At 59.7% G+C, this 19082-nt stretch overlaps 7 protein-coding genes across 7 annotated transcripts; 3 read left to right on the forward strand and 4 right to left on the reverse strand.

The window, feature by feature from the left end:
• Nucleotides 1–785: 785 nt before the first annotated feature.
• PHYSODRAFT_566722 (hypothetical protein) lies at nucleotides 786–2275 on the reverse strand (the record flags this gene model as incomplete). Its single annotated transcript, XM_009541460.1, has 4 exons — nucleotides 2052–2275; nucleotides 1814–1979; nucleotides 960–1736; nucleotides 786–874 (listed from the first exon to the last, which is right to left on the reverse strand). The coding sequence occupies exons 1-4, from the start codon at nucleotides 2259–2261 to the stop codon at nucleotides 786–788; spliced, it is 1242 nt and encodes a 413-aa protein (XP_009539755.1). The 5' UTR covers nucleotides 2262–2275.
• A 221-nt stretch (nucleotides 2276–2496) lies between these two features.
• PHYSODRAFT_353272 (hypothetical protein) lies at nucleotides 2497–6776 on the forward strand (the record flags this gene model as incomplete). Its single annotated transcript, XM_009541461.1, has 4 exons — nucleotides 2497–2872; nucleotides 2955–3230; nucleotides 4261–6527; nucleotides 6603–6776. 4 exons carry the CDS (start codon nucleotides 2497–2499, stop codon nucleotides 6708–6710), a joined length of 3027 nt encoding a protein of 1008 aa, XP_009539756.1. The 3' UTR covers nucleotides 6711–6776.
• A 301-nt stretch (nucleotides 6777–7077) lies between these two features.
• Nucleotides 7078–8828, reverse strand: PHYSODRAFT_535714 (hypothetical protein; the record flags this gene model as incomplete). Its single annotated transcript, XM_009541462.1, has 3 exons — nucleotides 7078–8016; nucleotides 8087–8251; nucleotides 8328–8828. 3 exons carry the CDS (start codon nucleotides 8826–8828, stop codon nucleotides 7078–7080), a joined length of 1605 nt encoding a protein of 534 aa, XP_009539757.1.
• A 1831-nt stretch (nucleotides 8829–10659) lies between these two features.
• PHYSODRAFT_320293 (hypothetical protein) lies at nucleotides 10660–11772 on the forward strand (the record flags this gene model as incomplete). The annotated part of the gene is made up of 1 exon (XM_009541463.1): nucleotides 10660–11772. One exon carries the CDS (start codon nucleotides 10660–10662, stop codon nucleotides 11770–11772), a length of 1113 nt encoding a protein of 370 aa, XP_009539758.1.
• Nucleotides 11773–12086: 314 nt separating this feature from the next.
• On the reverse strand, nucleotides 12087–12596 carry PHYSODRAFT_535628 (hypothetical protein; the record flags this gene model as incomplete). Its single annotated transcript, XM_009541464.1, has 1 exon — nucleotides 12087–12596. One exon carries the CDS (start codon nucleotides 12594–12596, stop codon nucleotides 12087–12089), a length of 510 nt encoding a protein of 169 aa, XP_009539759.1.
• An 842-nt stretch (nucleotides 12597–13438) lies between these two features.
• Nucleotides 13439–16698, forward strand: PHYSODRAFT_362618 (hypothetical protein). The gene is made up of 4 exons (XM_009541465.1): nucleotides 13439–14459; nucleotides 14595–15668; nucleotides 15984–16083; nucleotides 16155–16698. Exons 1-4 carry the CDS (start codon nucleotides 13491–13493, stop codon nucleotides 16634–16636), a joined length of 2625 nt encoding a protein of 874 aa, XP_009539760.1. The 5' UTR covers nucleotides 13439–13490; the 3' UTR covers nucleotides 16637–16698.
• Nucleotides 16699–16766: 68 nt separating this feature from the next.
• On the reverse strand, nucleotides 16767–18981 carry PHYSODRAFT_535751 (hypothetical protein; the record flags this gene model as incomplete). Its single annotated transcript, XM_009541466.1, has 2 exons — nucleotides 16767–17649; nucleotides 17714–18981. 2 exons carry the CDS (start codon nucleotides 18979–18981, stop codon nucleotides 16767–16769), a joined length of 2151 nt encoding a protein of 716 aa, XP_009539761.1.
• Nucleotides 18982–19082: the final 101 nt, after the last annotated feature.

A 19082-nucleotide genomic window follows, 5' to 3' on the forward strand; every position in this document is an offset into this window, starting at 1 on the left:
CAGCACAGGAGGGTCCACGGCCTGCGTCTGCTGCGGGAGCGCGCCCGTTGCGCCCGCCATCATATTGGCCGACGGGCCCGTGGGCTGCATGGTGAGCCCCGCGGCGGTGAGCTGCTTGGCCTGCGCGATGGCCGTGTCCATGGAGTGGCACAGCGCCTTGTAGGCGCGGATCTGGTTGTGCAGATACTCGAGCTGCTTGTCCGAGAAGAGCGTCGTCTTCTGCTGCATGAACGGGTTGGCCGCCACGTCCAGAGGCTGCATGGGGGCCTGTGTCTGCTGCTGCTGCTGCTGCTGCATCTGGACCTGGCGCTGCCGGTGCTGCTGCTGGTACTGCCGCAGCAGGGCCACGATCTGCTGGTACTTGGGGTGGTTCTTCTGGCCCGCGCGCTGCATGCGCAGGGCCGCGTCCATGAGCTTCTTCACGTCGGTGGGCGTCAGCGACATGCGCGGCGCCTCGGCCGCAGGCGCAGGCACGGACGCGCCTCCCGCGGACTCCATTATGGGCGAAGGATTACAGCAGGAGAGGAGGCACGCGCTTTTCGATTGAGGTTGGTGGCGGAACAGCGGTTCACTTGGTTTCAGTATAGGAGTGGTGTGTGGTGTGGTACACATTGTTTTGTGTACGAAACGTAAGGTGGTTGAAGGGGGGGGGGGAAACATAGGGAAACATGGTGCTGCTACTTCAATCATCATCATGCTGTCTGTCTAACAACTGCCTGCTCTGTCATCTCCCGGCCGAGGTGCCGCCGCGTAGCTGGAGAAGCTACGCAGACCACCGTCATAATCTAAGAGAACGACGCGCGGTCGAACACGTGGAGTGGGAGCGACTTGGTCATGAGCCGGAAGTACGCGAGCTGCGAGTCCGTGGGCTTGTCTGCAAAAGACAAAGCGAGAGATACAGCAAACGGTCAGACAACGAACTAAACACGGTCTCAATACATTGACAGGCAGGGACGCACCGTGCAGGAAGCTGACTTGGTTGTAGTACGACACGACGGTGGCGAGCTCTTCGGCCGAGTACGTGTGCATGGTGGCGCGGATCTTGCGGTAGTCCACCTGCTGCTTGAAGTGCACCTTCGTGGGGAAGTTCTCCGTCACGGCGGCGACGAAGAGGCCGTTCTTCAGCTTGCGCGACTCGTCGTAGCCCTTGGCGCCAATGTCCTTCAGGGCGGCGATCACCGAAATGTCGTCGGCCTCCACGTCCTTGCCCTCGTAGCCGAAGACGGTCTTCTGGAACCACGTGTTGTAGTCGTCGATAGCGATCAGCACGGAGAATTCCGTGGTCTGCGCCAGCTCCTCCTTCAGGTCGCACACGGCCTGGCACGCAAGCTCCTCGTCACGGATACCGCTGACAACCACATCGCGCAGCGTGAGGGCGGCATCCTTGTAGTCGGCCTCGCTCTTGGGCTTGGACTCGTACTTGTCCGTGGGGTAGTAGCGGTCGGCGTACTTGCCGCGCACGGGGATCGAGCGCAGCTGCTCGCCGTGGCAGTGCAGGAAGTGCTGCAGCAGCTCCACGCCATACACGTCGATGTCGAACTTGTCCTCCTGGTAGGGCGACTGCATCACGTACGGGGCATCGTGGCACCACGAGCGCGGGTTGGGGATATAGAGCACCACCCAGTTGCTCTCGCGCGCGTACTGCACGATCTGGTGCAGCGCGAAGCTCTTGCCCGTGCCGCGCTCGCCGTCGATGAGGTAGGCACCAGCCGACTCGTTCTTGGCCGTCTCCCAGTCTGCAGACAACAAACAAGCAGCGATCCCGTTAGCTTCTCCGCAGCCAGAGAGCTTAATATCATTGCATTGATCGCACCCTTCATGGCCGAGATGATCTTCAGCGTCGTGTCACGCAGCATAATGTGGCGGTGGCCCACCAGGTCGAAGGTCTCATCCATGCGGCGGCCGACGCCCTCGGGGAAGAGCTCGTCCTGCTGCTCCTTGGCGAACGCAAAGAACTTGAGGCGGTGGTCGGCCGTCACCTAGCGTAGCACCATACAATACAGTTAGACCACCCAAAGAATTGATCTATTGGCGACTGTAGATCTGCCTACCTGCGAGATCGGGACGCCAGCCAGGTTGCCTAGGTCCTCCTGCTTGATCTCCTCGGGCTTCTCAACGGCGGCAGACTCGGCCGCATCGGCAGCAGCCGCGCCGGCAGCAGCCGCGCCGGCGGAAGGCGCCTCCGTGGACAGCGCACGCAGCGCCGAGGTCTGCAGGCGGCGCACAGGCAGGCGCTTGGTCAGCACACGCATGGCCATCATGGTGTCTTGGGGGCCGTCGATATGGTGGTGGCGGCGTGTGGCTGGCAAAGCTCTGGCATACAGAGACCAAGACACTTAATTCGTGACTAATTCACCCAATCAGCTAGTGAGACGGAATAAAGCGGGGTTTTAACGAGTTTTTGGTTGCACACCAAATATACACAAAATTTGATCACGAAGCGACGCGAGCCAAAAACGGACTGCAACTTGACCCTCTCAGGCACAACTCGGCTCAATGGGCGCAGCGGCATCCACAGCCAGGGACAGCTTGGGGGCCGGCGCAGCGGACGGCGGCAGTGGACCTCCTCTAACCTGCAAACTCAGCGACGACCAGGTGGCCGCGTTCGCGAGCAGCTCCAACTTGACGCCGGACGAGGTGATCGCTCTGCACGTGCACTACGACCTCATCAGTTCTGCGAAGCGAGATGACGGACTCATCGACCGCAGCGAGTTCCAGACGGCGCTGGGCTTCACCGTGAAGGAGTCGCTGTATGTGGACCGCATCTTCCAGCTCTTCGACACCAACAACGACAACTTTATCAGCTTCGACGAGTTCCTGCAGAGCGTCTCGGTGCTGTCGTCGAAGGGCGGAACGGCCGAGAAGATCAAATGTGCGTCCGCTACTAATATGCGAGCGCTGCTCTACTGTACAAAATCGCTCAGTGGCCTGACTTTTGCGTTGTCGTGGTGCAGTCTCCTTTGACATTTTAGACTTTGACCGCGACGGGAAGCTGTCCACGCAGGAGCTGCTGAGCATGCTGGAGGCATGTATCCAGGAGAACGGCATCAACATCCCCTCCGAGTGCCTCGCCACGATAGTGGCCAAGACTATGGAGGACGTGGATCTCGACAAGGACGGCTTCATCAGCTTCGACGAATTCCGCGTCATGACCGAGGCCAACCTGCAGATGCTCAACCACGTGACTTTCAACGTGTCCGCCATCATCGCCGAGTACATGCCTGCGCTGCGCGTGTTAGTCGCAAGTCGAAGCTAGCTCGACCACCGTAGGGTTTATCTTAATTATACGATCGAACTTCTCTCCTTGCTGCTATCACCGAGGCTCGTAAGCTAACGCGCTGAGCCATCATCCGTCCAGGAAGGAACAAGCCGAGGTGAGAAACACGGCGAGCGGTCAGCGAGCTGATTCAGCAAAACGAAAAAATATGCTCAAATAAGGTGCCCAGGAACTATTCAACGCGTCCAGAACGCAGCGCTGCGATACGAATCCGTGGAGCCGCATCGAGTCGAGTCGAGCTGAGCGGCTGCGAACCGTTTGCTTGTTGAAGGAAGACCAGGCGTGAAAACGGGACGCGCGGGGAAGGGAAACCCCAAGGGCAGAGACAGCGTCCACGTCGGAACGCGTCCTTCATGACGATCGCGAGTAAAGTCTCCTTAATGCTGGCCGAGCTGCTGGAAGGAGGCACGTGTTGAGTGTGCTCGAAGCACGGTCACCGATAGTGAGCCTCGCGCTCGTGACCACCAAAAAATATCAGTTTGCATGGATCGCCGCTCCGAGTCGGATTCCGACGGCGTTTATGCTGCGCGGACACTCTCAGCTGCCGCGATTCCCACGCAGCGCATTGCAGCGCAATGCGTCGCTGGGCTGGAGTCCCGCGAAAGCTGTTCGCCGCCACCCAGAGCTCCTGGCGACGCCATCGAGTCGAAGCCCTTGGCCGAGAGATTCGTGTGTAGCCATGTGTCCTCTCCAGCTCAGAGACCGCTTGCAAAGGTACCTCCCAATCGTCATAAGCGATTGATAAGGATGATTAAAAAAAGCAGGTAAAACGGAGCTTCAATCCTTAAGTTCGCAGCCGACTTTGAGAGGTATATGCGTTATCAATACCGCTCCGAAACTGTAGGGAACGTGCGGCGAAGAGCTCCCATCCCGCTCAAGTTGGCAGTCACAACTCAAACCGCGAGGAAGCGCGCGACAGAGAATAGCTCGGGTCGGTAGAGAAGGGAAGCAGGGCAGTCCGGATTTGGCGGGCCGTTACGCAGGCACCCTGGAGCTAAAAGCGGCGACTAGCAGTAGCAGCAGTGCCATGCTGGGCCGCTGTCTGGCCGCGACTTTCTGCGTGAATGAGACCGGCGCAGTGACCGACCGCCGCCGCGCCCTCCCGTCGAGTCTCGAGCACCCGCAGCAGAGCCGCAGCGCCATGTCGGGCAACCAGCGCCAGACGCTGCTGGCCGGAGAGTACGCGCAGCGCCGCCCGCTGCCGCACAAGTCGCCGCTCGCGGCCTTCAAGTCGCAGCTGGAGGCGCAGCAGCCGCCGCCCGCGCCGCTGGACGCGCAGCTCCACCAGGAGCAGCAGGAGCAGCAGCAGCAGGAACAGGAGCCGGAGCAGCCCGAGCGGCAGCAGCCCGAGTGGCCCGAGCAGGAGGGCGTCGACGCCAAGCTGCTCTTCGAGGTGGAGCCTGCCGCCGTCAAGATCGGCCGCGAGATCGGCAAGGGCGCCTTCTCCATCGTCTACGCCGGCGACTACAGCGGCCAGCACGTCGCGGTCAAGTGCCAGCCGAAAGACGCAGAGGGCAACATCCCGGCCTTCGTGCTGCGAGAGGTGCAGGTGCTGCGTCAGCTGCGTCACCAGAGGCTCCTGCAGTTCGCAGGCGCCGCCGACAACGTCCGCGCCAAACAGGTCTGGATTCTCAGCGAGTACCTGAACAACGGCGACGTGGACCTGTTGCTCAAGGCCATCCGCAGCGGCAAGAAGCCGCACATTGGCTGGCACCGCATGGTGCGCATTGCACTGGACGCTGCGCAGGGCATCGAGTTCCTGCAGCAGCGGCACATCGTGCACCGCGACATCAAATCCTCTAACATCTTGCTGGATGACCAACACCGGGCCAAGCTCTGCGACTTCGGCTTCGCTGTGGAGATTAAGCCGGTGGAGGTCACCACGCATGAGACGGACGCGAGCAAGCAGCGTCGCAAGTCGTACTGCGGCACGGACGCCTACATGGCGCCAGAGATGTTCCTGGACGAGGACTACGACCAGAGCGTCGACATCTTCAGTTTTGGTGTAGTGATGATGGAGATGCTCTGCTGTCGCGTTGCCAACGCCGATGGGTTTTTGATGCGCCTACCGCAGTACAAGTTCCAGGTTCTCCTGCCAGAGTTCCGTGACGCCCTGCCCGCCTCATGCCCACCGGCGCTCTCAACGCTTGCGGAGAAGTGCGTGTCATTCGAGCCAAGTGAACGCCCAAACATCGGTGTCATTGTGCGGACCCTTGAAGATGTGCTGAAGCAAACGAACAGCTCCCTTCATGACAACGTCGAGCTTGTTCCGTTTACGCCAGATGAGCGTGAGCCGCAGATTGAAGAGGACGACGATGCATACTACGGCGAGAATGATGAAGACGATGACGACGGCGAGGACTATGGGGAGGAGGAGGAGGAAGAAGAAGAGGAGGAGGAAGATACCAGTTACAGCTTACAGGCGAATGGCCGTCACAACACAATGGGCATGGATTCGGACGAGGACGACCGCAACGTGCACTCGCAGGTAGTTGACGACCCCTTCTTAGACGACGAAAGCGTTGATAGTGACGTGTTGGCGCAACCCGCGTCACCCGCTCCTTACCACGAAGGGGTGATCCTCAAGCGCAGTCGCCGTGGAAAGCGCTCGTGGGTTGAGAAGTGGTTCATCGCGGACCACGACCAGCTTCACTACACAGACGTGCCTCCGCGCTGGAAACAGCAGCAGCAACAGAATGCGGAGTGGCGCTGCACACTGCCTCCCATCTCTTCGCTGTCGCTGCGCGAGTGCCGGATCTGGAAGACCATGGAGATGCCTGAACTGCGGTTCAATGTGATCGACAGCAACTGGAAGATCAAGCGCGAGCTCCAGGCGGTATCCAAACGCGACCTTGAGCTATGGATGGAGCTCATCAACCAAGGCATCGACTACGCTAACGAGCTGTACGCGCGTGAGCACGATTTGCCGAACAATAGTACCACAGGAACAAGTGCGAGCAGCAGCAATGCAAGTCGCCCCAGCCGCAATAAGTCCAAGCAACAGTCGCAGGGCCAGGCATCGTCTACTCCGCAGGAGCAGAGGCCGAAGGCAAAGTCAGATGCTGATGCCCCACGGAAGATCAGGCGCCGAAGTAGTGCTACAGCCAAGTTTGAAGAACCACCTGAACTGCCCGAGACTGACGAGGACCGTGCTGATGAGGTGTACCTCTGGCTCAAGCAGATCGGGTTCCAGAGATATACGCCAATGCTCAAGGCGAAGGGCTTCGACTCGCTTGACTTCATCCGCGAGGTGCGTTGCTTCAGCCATAGCTCTTTCGTGCTCATGTTTATTCAGTTGCTAACCTGTGCGACTTGTTTTGCGTAGACTGGCATTGAAATGGAGGACCTCAACTTCGTGGGCATCAAGGAGCCCGTGGCGCGCAAGGCAATCCGATCAGCAGCTAGAACACTGCGCGGTGATGATGACGATTGATTTAGCGGACGAGATCGGTTCTTGTATCTTGGTGGCCTCATGCATGCGGCGTAAGGTATTCTCGTGAGGCCTGTTCGCAGTTCATTACGACGATTTTCTCTAAAATATAAGTATGCAAACGCCAACGCATCCTCCATACTTCATTTATTTCGTCCATACTTAGCGCCGTTCGCTGCAGGAGAGCACCACTACGGGTTAATGGACTTGATCATAAGCGTCCTGGCGCTCGATCCTGAGCAGCAAACAACGCCCAGCGTACCTAATATCAGAGCAAATAAAAACCGAGACAGAAAAGCAAGTGCGTGCATGCATGCATACCGGGAAGCCAGCAAGCCTAGCATCGCAGCATTGGCCACCGAGACAGAGCCTACACCAGTGGTGCGTTGGATGTCAGACCGTCCTCAACGCCCGTGAGCAGGTTGCGCAGGAACGTCTCCGTCACACGCGTGTAGTTGATGATCTCCGAGCGGTTCATCTTGTCCAGCGGCATCTCCGATAGCCCGGTCAAGTGCTCAGCGTTCTTCTCCAGGTTCTCCTGCAGGTACTCGAACAGGTTCTTCTCCTTTCCAGGCGGCAGGTAGTAGCCAAACACGTACGTGTACTTGAGCACTCGTCGGCATTCAATCAGCTGCTCGGTAGCGGCGTTCAGGAACTGCACGTCGATCCACGACGAATCGCCGTGACTGGCCTGGAGCTCGATCATACGATTCTCTGTACCTTCTCGCATCCGTTGGGCAAACTTTCCAGCCTCGGAGTGGTTCGCGAAACGCTGGTAGTAGTGGAGGTATCTGTCGAGCTCGGCCTTCGCGCGAGCTGCATCGTTGTCGGCCGTCTGAGCGTCTGCGTCGTACCGGTTGCACTTGTAGTAGCCTCCAGTGCCCGATCCGTGCTTGTCCCAGCCTTCCATACAAATCCAGCAGAACTCGTAGTTGCAGCTCCGGCACGTCATGTGGTTACAGCCCTGGTTCTTCTCGATGCGCACGGAGCACTTGGGGCACTTCTTCGTGTTCGCAAGGATCCAGTTGGCCGTCTCGGACTCGTTGCGGCACTTTTCCTGCCAGGACGCCAGTTGCTCGCACGTCACAGGTGAGTGCGCTTCCTCGCCGCAGCGGAGGCAGAACACGCATCCACACGTGCACGTAACAGACAACAGTCCACCGGCACTCGTGATAGCCTTGCTGCACCCTGCGGACGGGCACCATTTGACGCCCTTGTTGATGTCCACGAACGACCGCAGCAAGAAGCGCGCGTACTTGCGGTAGTCCTCCGGGCTGACGATCTGCTTGAAGATCTCGTCGCTCACCACCTGATAACCAAAAGCAACAACGATTAACAACAAGAGCAACACCAAATTACAGTATCGCACACGAACTCACCTCCTTGCAGCCGTGTGCAGGGCACGTCGTGGTGATGCAGATCGGTCCCTCCTGGATCTTGAGGGACAGGTAGGGCTTCCAGCAGTTGAGACAGTACAAGTGTCCGCAGCCCATGCCGAAGATCTCGTTCGCCGCGTACTCGTCGCAGCAAATGTTGCAGTCCACCTAACGGTAGCAGCAGCAAAGAACGTGAATATAAGTATCAGCCCCCTGCGCATAGCAAAACTCATTCTCTCTCTACCTTCGTCCCCTCGGGGATGACCGGCGCCGGCTTGTCCGCGAACTCGACGCCCGCCTCGTGCTGGGTCTTGACGGGGTCGGCGTAGTAGCCCTCGAAGAGCTTCTCCTTGTTCCAGCCGAAGTAGCGCAGCAGCACGGACGCCACGGGCGCCGAGATCTCCAGCACCTGCGCGATCTCCGCGATGAGCGCGCGCTGCTCCTGCAGCAGCTCCGCCTCGTCGATGACGTGGTACTCCTGCTGCTTGTGGCTGCCGGCCTGGCCCAGGCCGCTGGGGCTCAGCCGCTTCTTCTTGGCGGCCGACGCGCTGCCCAGCGGGGACAGCGAGTCGGCCGCGTGCTGCTTCTTGGCGCCGGTGTTCGGGGTGGCGTCCGACTGCACGGAGACGACGTCGTCCTCCTCTTCCTCCGAGTACTGGTACTCATCCTCCTCCTCCACGTCGCTGTAGTGGTACTCGTCGTCCGAGAGCGGGGAGAGCGGGGGCTCGACCGTGTTGGCGCTCATGTTACGGGGCTCTGAGGGGGGTCTACGGGGTCGGGGAGGCGGCAAGCGGTGCAGCAGATGCAGGTGAAGGCGGTGAGAGGCTGCGAGCAGCTCGGGGGCCGGCGGAGACGCGGCTGCACGGCGAGGAAGAGTGGCGGCCGCGGGCGGGGCTTCCGGGCGGCGTTTGGTACGGAAAATGCCAAGAAGAAAACAGAAGAAACCCGCGCGGCTATAGAAGCGAATTTAGGTGGCTGAAAGGAGGCTATTAATGTAATTTATGGGGAACTAAAGTATAGGGCCACTTGGAAGTTTTAGTGGGAGAGCGATGGTTAATGAATCATTACATGTAGCGTTGTTTGCAGATGGCTATAGAATGAAGCAGTGAGCTGCCTGCCTGGGTGAAGGTGCTGCTGGCAGCTTTGACCGTATAGGAACGTATCGGGTCTCGATATACACTACGCACTGGTGCTAACGCTGCGCCCATGTCGCCCCGCCGCCGAGTTTTTTTTTTTTTGGTAGCTGCTGCCTGCAGTGCAGTGTGTGTTGGGTGTATCCATACGCTCTTCGGGCCTTGATCTGAAGAAGCACGCTGGCAGCTTTGACCGAGTAGGAACGTATTGCGTCTCGATATACACTCCGCACTGCCACTAAGGTTGTCTCCTGTTCGCCCCGCCGTCGATTTCTTTTTTTTTATTGGGCGGTTTGCTGCTGCTGCTGCTTCTACGGCTGCAGTGCAGTGTAGCGTACGTTGGATTCATCGGGTCTTGATTGAACTCGATCATATGAAAGCGCGCTAGCTCTTGGTTCTCCTGCGAGCTAACGCATTGTCCGCCTATCATCCAAGCGAAATACAACTAATAAAGCGATGTCGTTCACGCAAGCACGCCGCCAGGCTCACGCTGCATGTCTTTCGGTTCGTCATACTACCAGAGTCTGGATTCCAGACCTCAAATCGCCTCGGGAGGTGCAATAGGTCCTCCCCCGTCGCTGCTCGGACCCAGCACACCGCCCTCTTCACAGCGACGAGATTTTTCTTCCTCGTCGATAATAATGTCGCTGTTCATCGTGTACTGCTGCTCCTATGCAGCATGAGCAAGCAGCGCCACTAGCGACTCGCTGCTAGCGAGCATTGCACGCTTGCTCGATAGGATCTGATAATCGCTGGACCAAATGCGGAGAGCTAACGTTAGCAGCAAACGCCACTAGCATTGCCCCTTATCAACGACAATAATGGCAGCGAAACGACCACCGGCCGTTATAGGCAACTTCAACCAGGCTCACTTAACACAGCCACGCGCGCAACCCTGTGCTCGGCTTGATCGGAGTTTCTCGCAGCCGAGTTTGCGAGCAGCTCTCAGTGAGAGCCTCTCACCTTGAACAAGCCACCACCCGAGCCGGCAGGATTTGATGGAGAGGCCTACAGGCGCCGCGGCTCAGCTCCTCAATATGCAAGCAGTACCAAGCATGTCCGGGAGGGAAGACACGCTCGTCCAAAAACGGTTTTGAGCCCGCGATTCAATCGAGACGGCGCACGTCGCCCCGCCGTTTATTCAGAAGATGCGCGTTTGACAGGAAATGGGCACTAAATAAAGCGTTTGGGCATGTTGAAGCCGTTGAATGAGCACACAGTCGCATAAATGGGTCCTACTCCATCAACAATGGCTTGTTTATGACTGAAAATGGGCGCAAAAGGCCGAGAATGGGTCGTCGGAGCCTGTCCCTTTCGCGAATCGTCGCAAAGATCAGCATGGCCGAATCCTCACTTCGACTTTGGCCGAGAGCTCCGCAGATCAAACGCTACGAGCGCCGCCGCGGCCACGACGACTTCCACCAGCCCGGGACGTGCATCGCCATGGGGAGACCCAAGCCTATCGCCGCCTCCAACGCGCCAACCGAGCCGCGCAACTCCGGACTCGAGACCATCGTCGCGGGCGTCGTGTCCGGCTGCGTCACGCGCTCCTGCACGTCGCCTCTAGACGTGCTCAAGATCGTCATCCAAGTCAACGGGCCCGCGGGCTCCGCCGAGGCCTCCGTCGCTGCGGCCACCACCACGACGTCCCCCAGACCAGCTATGTCTACGCCGTCCACACTCATGGCCGCGCGCGCCGTCGCCTCGCGGCCGTCGGCGTCCTCCGCCATCGCGCGCACCGTGCGTGAGCTGTATGCGCTCGACGGCGTACGCGCCTTCTGGCGAGGCAACAGCGCCGGCTGCTGTCGCCTCGGGCCCTACGCGGGCCTCAAGTTCTACCTGTACGACTCGCTGCAGTCGCGGTTCGCGGCCAAGGAGGGCCGAGAGCTCAGCAACTGGCAGCGCGCGCTGTGCGGCGCCGTCGCCGGTCTCATCGCTACCATGGGCACTTACCCGCTGGAGGTCGTGCGCACCCGAATGATCTCGCAGACGACGGCTCCCGCCGCTGCCAACAGCGAGATCCGCGGCGTGCTACAGGGCGTGCGCCTCATCCTGGAGCGCGAAGGACTGCGTGGCCTGTACCGTGGCGGATGGTCTGGCGTCGTGGGCGCCATTCCGTTCGAGGGCGTGCAGTTCGGCTGCTACGAGTACATGAAGCTGACAGCCATCCGCCACCAGTGGCCGGCCTACCGCTGGCCCGAGGGAAAGACCGAGATGGACGGACTCGACTACTTCGTCTGTGGCAGTGTCGCCGGGGCTATCGCCCAGACGGTGGCGTATCCCTTCGACACGGTGAAGAAGCGTCTCCAGTCCCAGCAAGTGCACCTGAACGTGTCCTCTGTGGGGCCACTGTCGGCTGAGGGAGGCAGCCCGTCGACGCTATACTACCGCGGCATGGTGGACTGCTTCCGCAAGGTCATCCGCGACGAAGGTCCGCTGGCGCTGTACCGCGGCACGGGCCCCAACCTGGCGCGCATCGTGCCGTACGCCGCCGTCATGTTCTCGACGTACGAGACGACCAAGAAGACGCTGCGCGTCCTGAGCGGGCGCGAGTGAGTGGACGTGAGAGTGAGTGAAGTGAGAGAGAGACGAGAAGCCCCCCTCTTGATATTTATTAGTCCCAGTGAGTAAGTGACGCCTCTGCGAGCCGGAGGCCCAGTGAGCTGCATCCTGTGCCAACCTGCGTACGTTCTTGTATTTCTAGGGCTTGATGGAAAAAGCAAACGCCTATAACAAAATAATGAAACAAAGCAGCATGTCGAATGACTTATGGAGGAGAATACCTCTAGCTTTAGCTTTCTTCGCTTCTCAATATGGCGTACAACCACCAAACAAAAGCTCGGCATCCTCCCCAGGTGAACGGGCAGCCATCAGAACGGGGCTATCGTTCTCGCCACGAACTCGGGGCCCAGAGCCTTGTTCTCGCCGCTGATGCTGTACAGGCAGCGGAATAGCAGCGCGCAGTGGTCTCGAATCGTCTGCAGCACGCCAGCATTGAGCGGCTTGACGTCACTGAAGGACTCGTCGTTCATAATCGGCTGCAGACGTCTCGCAATCCACTCAGCATGGCCTCCGTCCATGTGGCCGCAGAGCAGGCGGATGAAGTACGGCGCCTCGCTGTGGCCTCGCTGGAGAATGGGGAGAAACTTGTCCCCATCCAGCAGTAGCAGATTCAGATGCACGTATCCCTCGAGCAGGCTGTAGTAGTAGCCCGTGTAGCCCAGACCGCCGAATGGCTGGATGCCCCACATCGTTGGGTCCAACGAGTTGCCGTCCTCGTCCGTCGGCGGCCGCTTGTCCGTCGCCGCGAACTCCTTCAGCGCGTCCACCAGGCAGCGAGCGAAGTGCGCCACCTGCTTCTCCATCGCCTCCGTATGCATGTAGCCGTTCTCGCTCGACGACACCGAGATGTAGATGTCACCGAGCGTGGACGACGGCAAGCGGTGCGCCAGGTGCGTCGCCATGCTGGCAAATCGGAGAGTGAAGGTGGTGGGCGGGTCACGCGAGCAAAGCCCGTCTCTAGAACGCTCGCTCGAGTCGACGGTTCATGGACTCAACAGAGCTGCAACCATTGACAGGGTATTGGGGTGGCGACTCGGAGTCGCTCGGATGAGGAGCTGCGCTCAAGGAAGCAATGAGTCATTGAATGACAGATACGAGTCGGTGTTCCCGCAAAAAGGGAGCGTTCAAACTTGGACCGTGGGCTCCGAGGCCAAGCTTCCGAACTGCAACGTGCCGTCGAGATCAGTGTCGGCAGTGCCGAGTCGGCACGTCCTGCTGATCCCTTGTCGCGTCGACAATCCAGCGGCAGCCGTGGTGGTGGCAACAGCCATGTACATGTACAGCCTTGACGTTCATCTTGAATCACCGCTGCGAACGCTGCTCAGCACGCGACAAATCCGAGTGGCACAAGATACTCTTGCAGAAACGCGCATTTCGATGGGGCAGCTCCAGGTTTAACTTGAAGCCGCCGCTTCAAGCAGCAGCACCAGCTTCGACATGGCTTCTGTCTCCACAGCAGCGGTGCGTGTCGACTTGCCTCCATCAGGTCTGGTTGTTGCAGCAGCAGCACCTTGCTGCTGCTTGGGTCACTGATGAGTGGCTGGCGCGGATCCTTCCATAATTCGCCCGCGGCCTCTCGGCGGCCAATGGCGCGTCGCATGGGGGACGTGCGTGCGTGGCGGGAGCATTCCTCGCCGGGCCGAGCTCAGTAGGAAATCCGCCGGCCCGCGCCCACATCGATCGACTCATCGGCCCCCAGCCAACTGCAGACCATGGGGAACGCCGCCGCCAAAGAAGCCGCCGCGCCCCCGCCGGCGCCAGTCAGCACCGCCAAGCAGCCCGAGACGCCCGAGCAGCCAGCGCAGCAGAAGGAGCCGTCCTTCCGCGTGCTCTCGGCCGACCAGCGCGCCATCACGTTCGACGAGCGCGTGCACCTGCGCACCGGCGCCGAGGCGCGTGCTGACCGCGTGACGCTCGGGCTGGGCGCCATGTCGGGCTTCCGGCCGCTGCAGCGCGCCGCCACGTTCGACCCGCGCCTGCGCTCGCAGAAGCAGCTCCTGACGGCGTCCGACGTGATGCACCGCCGCTACTTCAACGCGCGCGAGCGGCGCGTGAGCCTGTCGAGCGCCGAGCGCAACCTGTTCCGCATCGCCGAGGGCGAGCGCGAGCGCCAGGAGGCCGTCGTGGTCGTGGACCCGTACTCGACGGGCATGACCATGGCGCAGAAGGTCATGGAGCGCGGCTACCTCTGCATCTGCGTGTACTCGGACACGCTCGAGGTGACGCAGGAGCGCATCGCGCACGTGCCCAAGGACCTGGCCTCGCAGTTCTTGGCCATCATCTACCACGACGGAGAGGTCGAGCGGAAGGACGAGGCGCGCGCGCTCGAGGACACGGCGGCCGCGCTGCGCCGCGTCAAGAACGTGGACATTCTCGGTATCTTTGCCGGTGCTGAGACGGGCGTGCTGCTGGCCGACAAGCTGTCGGAGCACTTCAAGCTCACGACCAACGGCACCAGCGGCTCGGCCGCGCGCCGCAACAAGTACCTCATGGGCGAGAAGGTGCGCGCGGCCGGATTGCGCGCCGTGGCGCAGGTGCAGGCCACCAAGTGGTCGCAGGTCGAGAGCTTCGTCAAGAAGGAGCTCGTGCCCATGCTCAAGGGCGGAGACTTCAAGGTCATCGTCAAGCCCGTGGAGAGCGCCGGCAGCGACGACGTCACGCTGTGCCGCTCGATGGACGAGGTGCGCGCGGCATTCGGTAGCATCCAGGGCAAGATCAACGGTCTGGGGCTCGAGAACCAGGCCACGCTGGTGCAGGAGTACCTGGACGGCACGGAGTACGTCGTGGATACGGTCAGCCGCAACGGTGTGACCAAGGTCGTGGCTGTGTGGGAGTATGACAAGCGCGCTGTGAACGACGCGCCGTTCGTGTACTACGGCGTGCTGCTGCGCGCAGCTCCTGATGATTCAGTGCTGGCCAAGGTGGCCGACTACGTGCTGAAGGTGGTGGACGCGCTGGAGATCGTGCACGGCCCTGGGCACGCGGAGGTGAAGGTGATACGAGGCGAGCCGTGTCTTGTGGAGATCGGCTCGCGCTGCCACGGAGGCTCAGGCTCGTACTTGCCTATCGTGATGCCCTGCCTTGGCTACAACCACGTGGATGCTGCGTTGGACTCGTACCTAGATGTCGAAGCGTTCGAGCGCCTGCCGGACCGCCCTAGGGAGCTCAAGTCGCATGGCTGCGAGGCGATGCTGGTGTCGTACGAGACGGGAAAGCTGGCGGGATACCCAGGCCAGGAAGAGCTGGAGAACCTGCCGTCTACGGTGTCTACGATGTGGTTCACGCATGCTGGAGAGGAGCTGAAGACCACGGTGGACATGTTCACGACGCCCGGCAGCGTCATTATGGTCCACGAAGACGAGGAGCAGCTGAACCGGGACTACGCGCGCATCCGCGAGTTGGAGCACGAGGGACTGTATGCCTTGGAGCCCGAAGAAGAAGTTGAGGCGCAGCCGGAAGGAGCTCGCGGCACGGTGGTGGTCGTGGACCCGTTCTCTACGGGTGCTGTGCTGGCACACGAGCTCATGGTCCGAGGCTACGAGTGCATTTGCGTGTACAGCGACCGTCTAGAGAACATCGAGAGCGTGGCGAGCCTGGTCCCGGAAGGACTGACACTGGAGTTTGCGGCCACCGTTGCGTACGAAGGCAACTTGGATCAGACGGTGAGCGCTATTCGCAAGGCAGCCAAGCAAGTTGCGGACAGGCAGAACAAGAAGAAGCAGGGCGCTAAGACAAATGCTGCGGTGTGTGCCGTCTTCGCTGGTGCTGAGCTGGGCGTTAAGCTGTCAGATGCGTTGACGGATGCGCTCGGACTGGAGGGCAACGTTTTGGAGCACTCGAACGCGCGTCGTGACAAGTATCTGATGGGCGAAACACTGCGTGCAACGGGGGTGCGTGCCGTCAAGCAGGTGAAGGCGAAGACGTGGGCTGAGGCTGAAGCCTTCATCACGCAGGATCTGAAGCCGGAGCCCTTCGAGGTGGTCCTGAAGCCACTGGAGAGCGCGGGGACAGAGGACGTGGTTCTCTGTTTGTCTTTGGAAGAAGCGAAGCGCACTTTTGAGGGCATTCTCGGCAAGATCAACGGTCTGGGACTTCAGAACGAGGCCGTGCTGCTGCAGGAGTACCTGGAAGGGGATGAGTACGTGGTGGATACGGTCAGCCGCAACGGCGAACACAAGGTGACCGCTATCTGGAAGTACGACAAGCGCCGTGTGAACGATGCTGCGTTTGTGTACTTCGGCCTGTCCTTGGTGCCTGCAGAGGGCATCGTCAACGACATGATCGACTACCAGTTCCAAGTGCTTGGTGCGTATTGACTTTAGTATGATATTTTGGTGTAAGGAAGCGCTCTGACGTTGTGTTTATGTATACTGTAGATGCACTGGGCATTCGCAACGGACCTGCTCACGGTGAAGTCAAGTTCTGCCGTGGTTCCCCTGTATTGATCGAGGTTGGCTCTCGTTGCCACGGTGGTGAAGGAGCATGGGTCCCCATTGCGAACACTTGTGTCGGCTACAATCAAGTGTCAGCGGCCGTCGACAGTATCTTAGATGGCGAAGCGTTTGCCAAGCTGACCGACCGACCCAGGAAACTTCTGGCGTACGGCTGCGAGGCCATGCTAGTGTCGTACAAGAACGGCGTGCTGAAGAGCACACCAGGCATCGCGGAGATCGAGAAGATGCCCGCCTTCCTCAAGAAGGAGATCTTCGTCGCACCAGGAGATAACGTACGCCAGACGGTGGACATGTTCACCACGCCTGGCAGCATCATGCTCACGCACAAGGACCGTGACGTGCTCGAGGGAAACCTTGCACGTATTCGCGAGCTCGAGGTCGAAGGGCTGTTCGAGCTGGTTTAGACCAGTACAAGAACAAGAGCAACGTCACGCTTCGCGTGCACAAGTCCTGAGGCAGTGGTCGTGTTGGTGAGCGTCTCCTTTTCTTGCGTATTATCTAATGGATTTGTTTGGTACAGCTAGTTGTCTCCTGTCATTTGAGAACCTGGTGCTTGAGGCAGTCGTTGATCTTGCAGGACCGGCCTTCGAAGACACACCTCTGGCAGTATCCCGATCGTTTGTTCGGTGACGTGCTGCCGCCACCGGCTCCACCGCCGCCTGCTTTATGGTGTCCATGCGCGTGATTCCTGTGCGTTCGGGAAGGACTCGACGATTTTGGTGGGCTGGCGTCGGCTGAGGGAGGTGCGGCTGGCGTCTTCGTAAGTGGAGCAAGCAGGGAGTTGTTGCTGCCCCCATCCGCCTTCTTGTCAGCTCCATTTTCTGGTGACGATCCATCACGAGGTGAGTGCTTTAAGCGGTGTGTGTGTGTCTTGGTCAATTCAGTGGTGTGACTGTCATTGTGAACTGCGACTAAAGGTTGTGGGGGAAGAGTTGGAAGCGGTGGAGATGGCGGTGGCGACGTCTGTGACGCTGCGTCGCGCAGCTTTTTGGGCTTGTGGTGATGGTGGTGGTGACGTGAAGATGGAGGCGGCTGGGCATAGATCAGTGCTGCAGCACGTGCCGAGGATAGCGGTGTTAACTCGAGCTCAGCTGCAATGGAGGATTGTGAGGTGTGCTTTTCCAGCCTTGAGCTTGTCTTGGAGGGAGTACGCGAGCTGTCACTCACGAATATGGCCTCATCGAACCGCGGTGTTTTACGAGGCGTCTTGTGATGGTGAAGCTTTGTTCTTCCGGATAGCGGTGCTCCTGGAATTCCAGGTAGAACCAACGGTGGCAATGTTGTTTGCGGGGGCTCTGGCTCCGAACAAAGTGATCGCTCGTCGCCTAAAGTCACAGCTGGAGGTGCTGAAGACGGCGAGTTGTCCGTGGATGGTGCCGTTCCCAGTCCACGCTTGCTCGTAATCGGGCTCTTCCGTCTGCCGTTGAACGAACGGTTAGTGGTCAAGCGAGCGCAGTTAGCAGGTAGCGGTGGAAACTTACCTTGGAGTAGCTTTGTCAGGTGGGGTTGCTCTTACTGAGAGGATTACAGGCGGCACAAACGGAGTTTCTGGTTCTGGTGACCGCGTCGACGGCAATGGCGATCGTGTCGGCGCATCTTCAGCGGTTGGAGTGTTGATGGGAGTGTAGTCGTCGTCATATACCTCCTCGTCTTGAGGCTCAGGTGGGCTGACAGGAACCGCTTGGTGGAGAGCCGACGCTACAACTTCGTTTACAAACGGAATCGCGAGCTCGGCCACAACCTCTGAGGACACAGGTGCTGCACTGGGTAGTTGGAGCGCCGGCAAATTGACCGATTCTTCAACCTCTTCTGTTGATGGAGAGGGTTGCTGCTGTGGTCGCTCTTGCAAGTCCGTGGAGTCCGCCGAAATATTATCTGCCTCAACGACTGGAAGAGTGCTATCAGGATCAGGGGGTGAAGCGTCTGCTACAGTTTGTGCGACCAGCTCACCACGGACGGCCTGGGCGAGCCATGTACTGGCAAGGCCAATTGCTTGAGCCACGTTTTCACATGCAATACCGACAGCCTCTTCAGCTGTGGCTTTAGCAAGCTCTCGAATGGCAGCGACGGGAACATCGTCTTGGAACGAAAGCCGAGGAATGCTATGAGCACGCACAACTTCTGGAGTATCCGGAGGCTCTTCATCTTCCTCGATAGCGGCGTCGATGGACGGAGAGGCGTCAGCCACAGCGTGAGCAACCAGCTCACTGCGCACAGCTTGGGCGATCCACTCGGTGGCATTGTGGATGGCGATGCCCTCGTCAGGGTCCATGGTTTCGGACACCAGTTCATTCTCCACGGCTTGGGTGATCCACTCGGTGGCCTTCTCAACGGCTCGTACGACCTCGTTGACCGCTTCTTGTGTCGCCGCATCGACTGTCGCTTTCGCGACCGCGTGGATAACAGCGCTCGGAGGTCGGGTCAACAGCGGCAACGGCTTAACGAGGTCAGGTGGAGAAGCGGTGGCATGTTTGCCATCCTCCTCGACTGGGTCAGGGTCAGGAGGGTCAGCAGTGATCACCGCCTGGGAAATGAACTCTCCACGCGCGGCGTCAACGAACCACTGCGTCGCGCCTGCAACAGCCTGAGCCAAAGCTTCCACTGCTTCCTGAACGACGGCGTCAACGGTGGACTTGGCAACGAGACCGATGCTCAGAGTAAGCGTCTCATCGAGCGGTGAGTTGTTGCCGGGATAAAGAGGCGGAACTCCAGGCGTCTCGAGCTCGTCGCCGCTACTCCCGACACTCATGATGACTTTGTCTGCGCCGAAATGAACTCGCGGTGATCATCATCGCACGCAGCCAAGCTCAAAAATACTTCGACCAAGAAAAACTCCGAGGAGACCAAGCG

Source organism: Phytophthora sojae (assembly GCF_000149755.1).
Source record: "Phytophthora sojae unplaced genomic scaffold PHYSOscaffold_24, whole genome shotgun sequence".
In the NCBI taxonomy this organism is placed as follows: Eukaryota; Oomycota; class Peronosporomycetes; order Peronosporales; family Peronosporaceae; genus Phytophthora; species Phytophthora sojae.

What these genes read in the sequence shown, in the direction of transcription:
- PHYSODRAFT_362618 (XM_009541465.1), top strand. Translation starts at nt 13,491, where the DNA reads ATGGGGAACGCCGCCGCCAAAGAAGCCGCCGCGCCCCCGCCGGCGCCA. An exon ending in AAACACTGCGTGCAACGGGG is followed by an intron (nt 15,669 to 15,983) that starts GTGCGTGCCGTC and finishes AAGTACGACAAG; the next exon opens with CGCCGTGTGAACGATGCTGC. An exon ending in CTACCAGTTCCAAGTGCTTG is followed by an intron (nt 16,084 to 16,154) that starts GTGCGTATTGAC and finishes TGTATACTGTAG; the next exon opens with ATGCACTGGGCATTCGCAAC.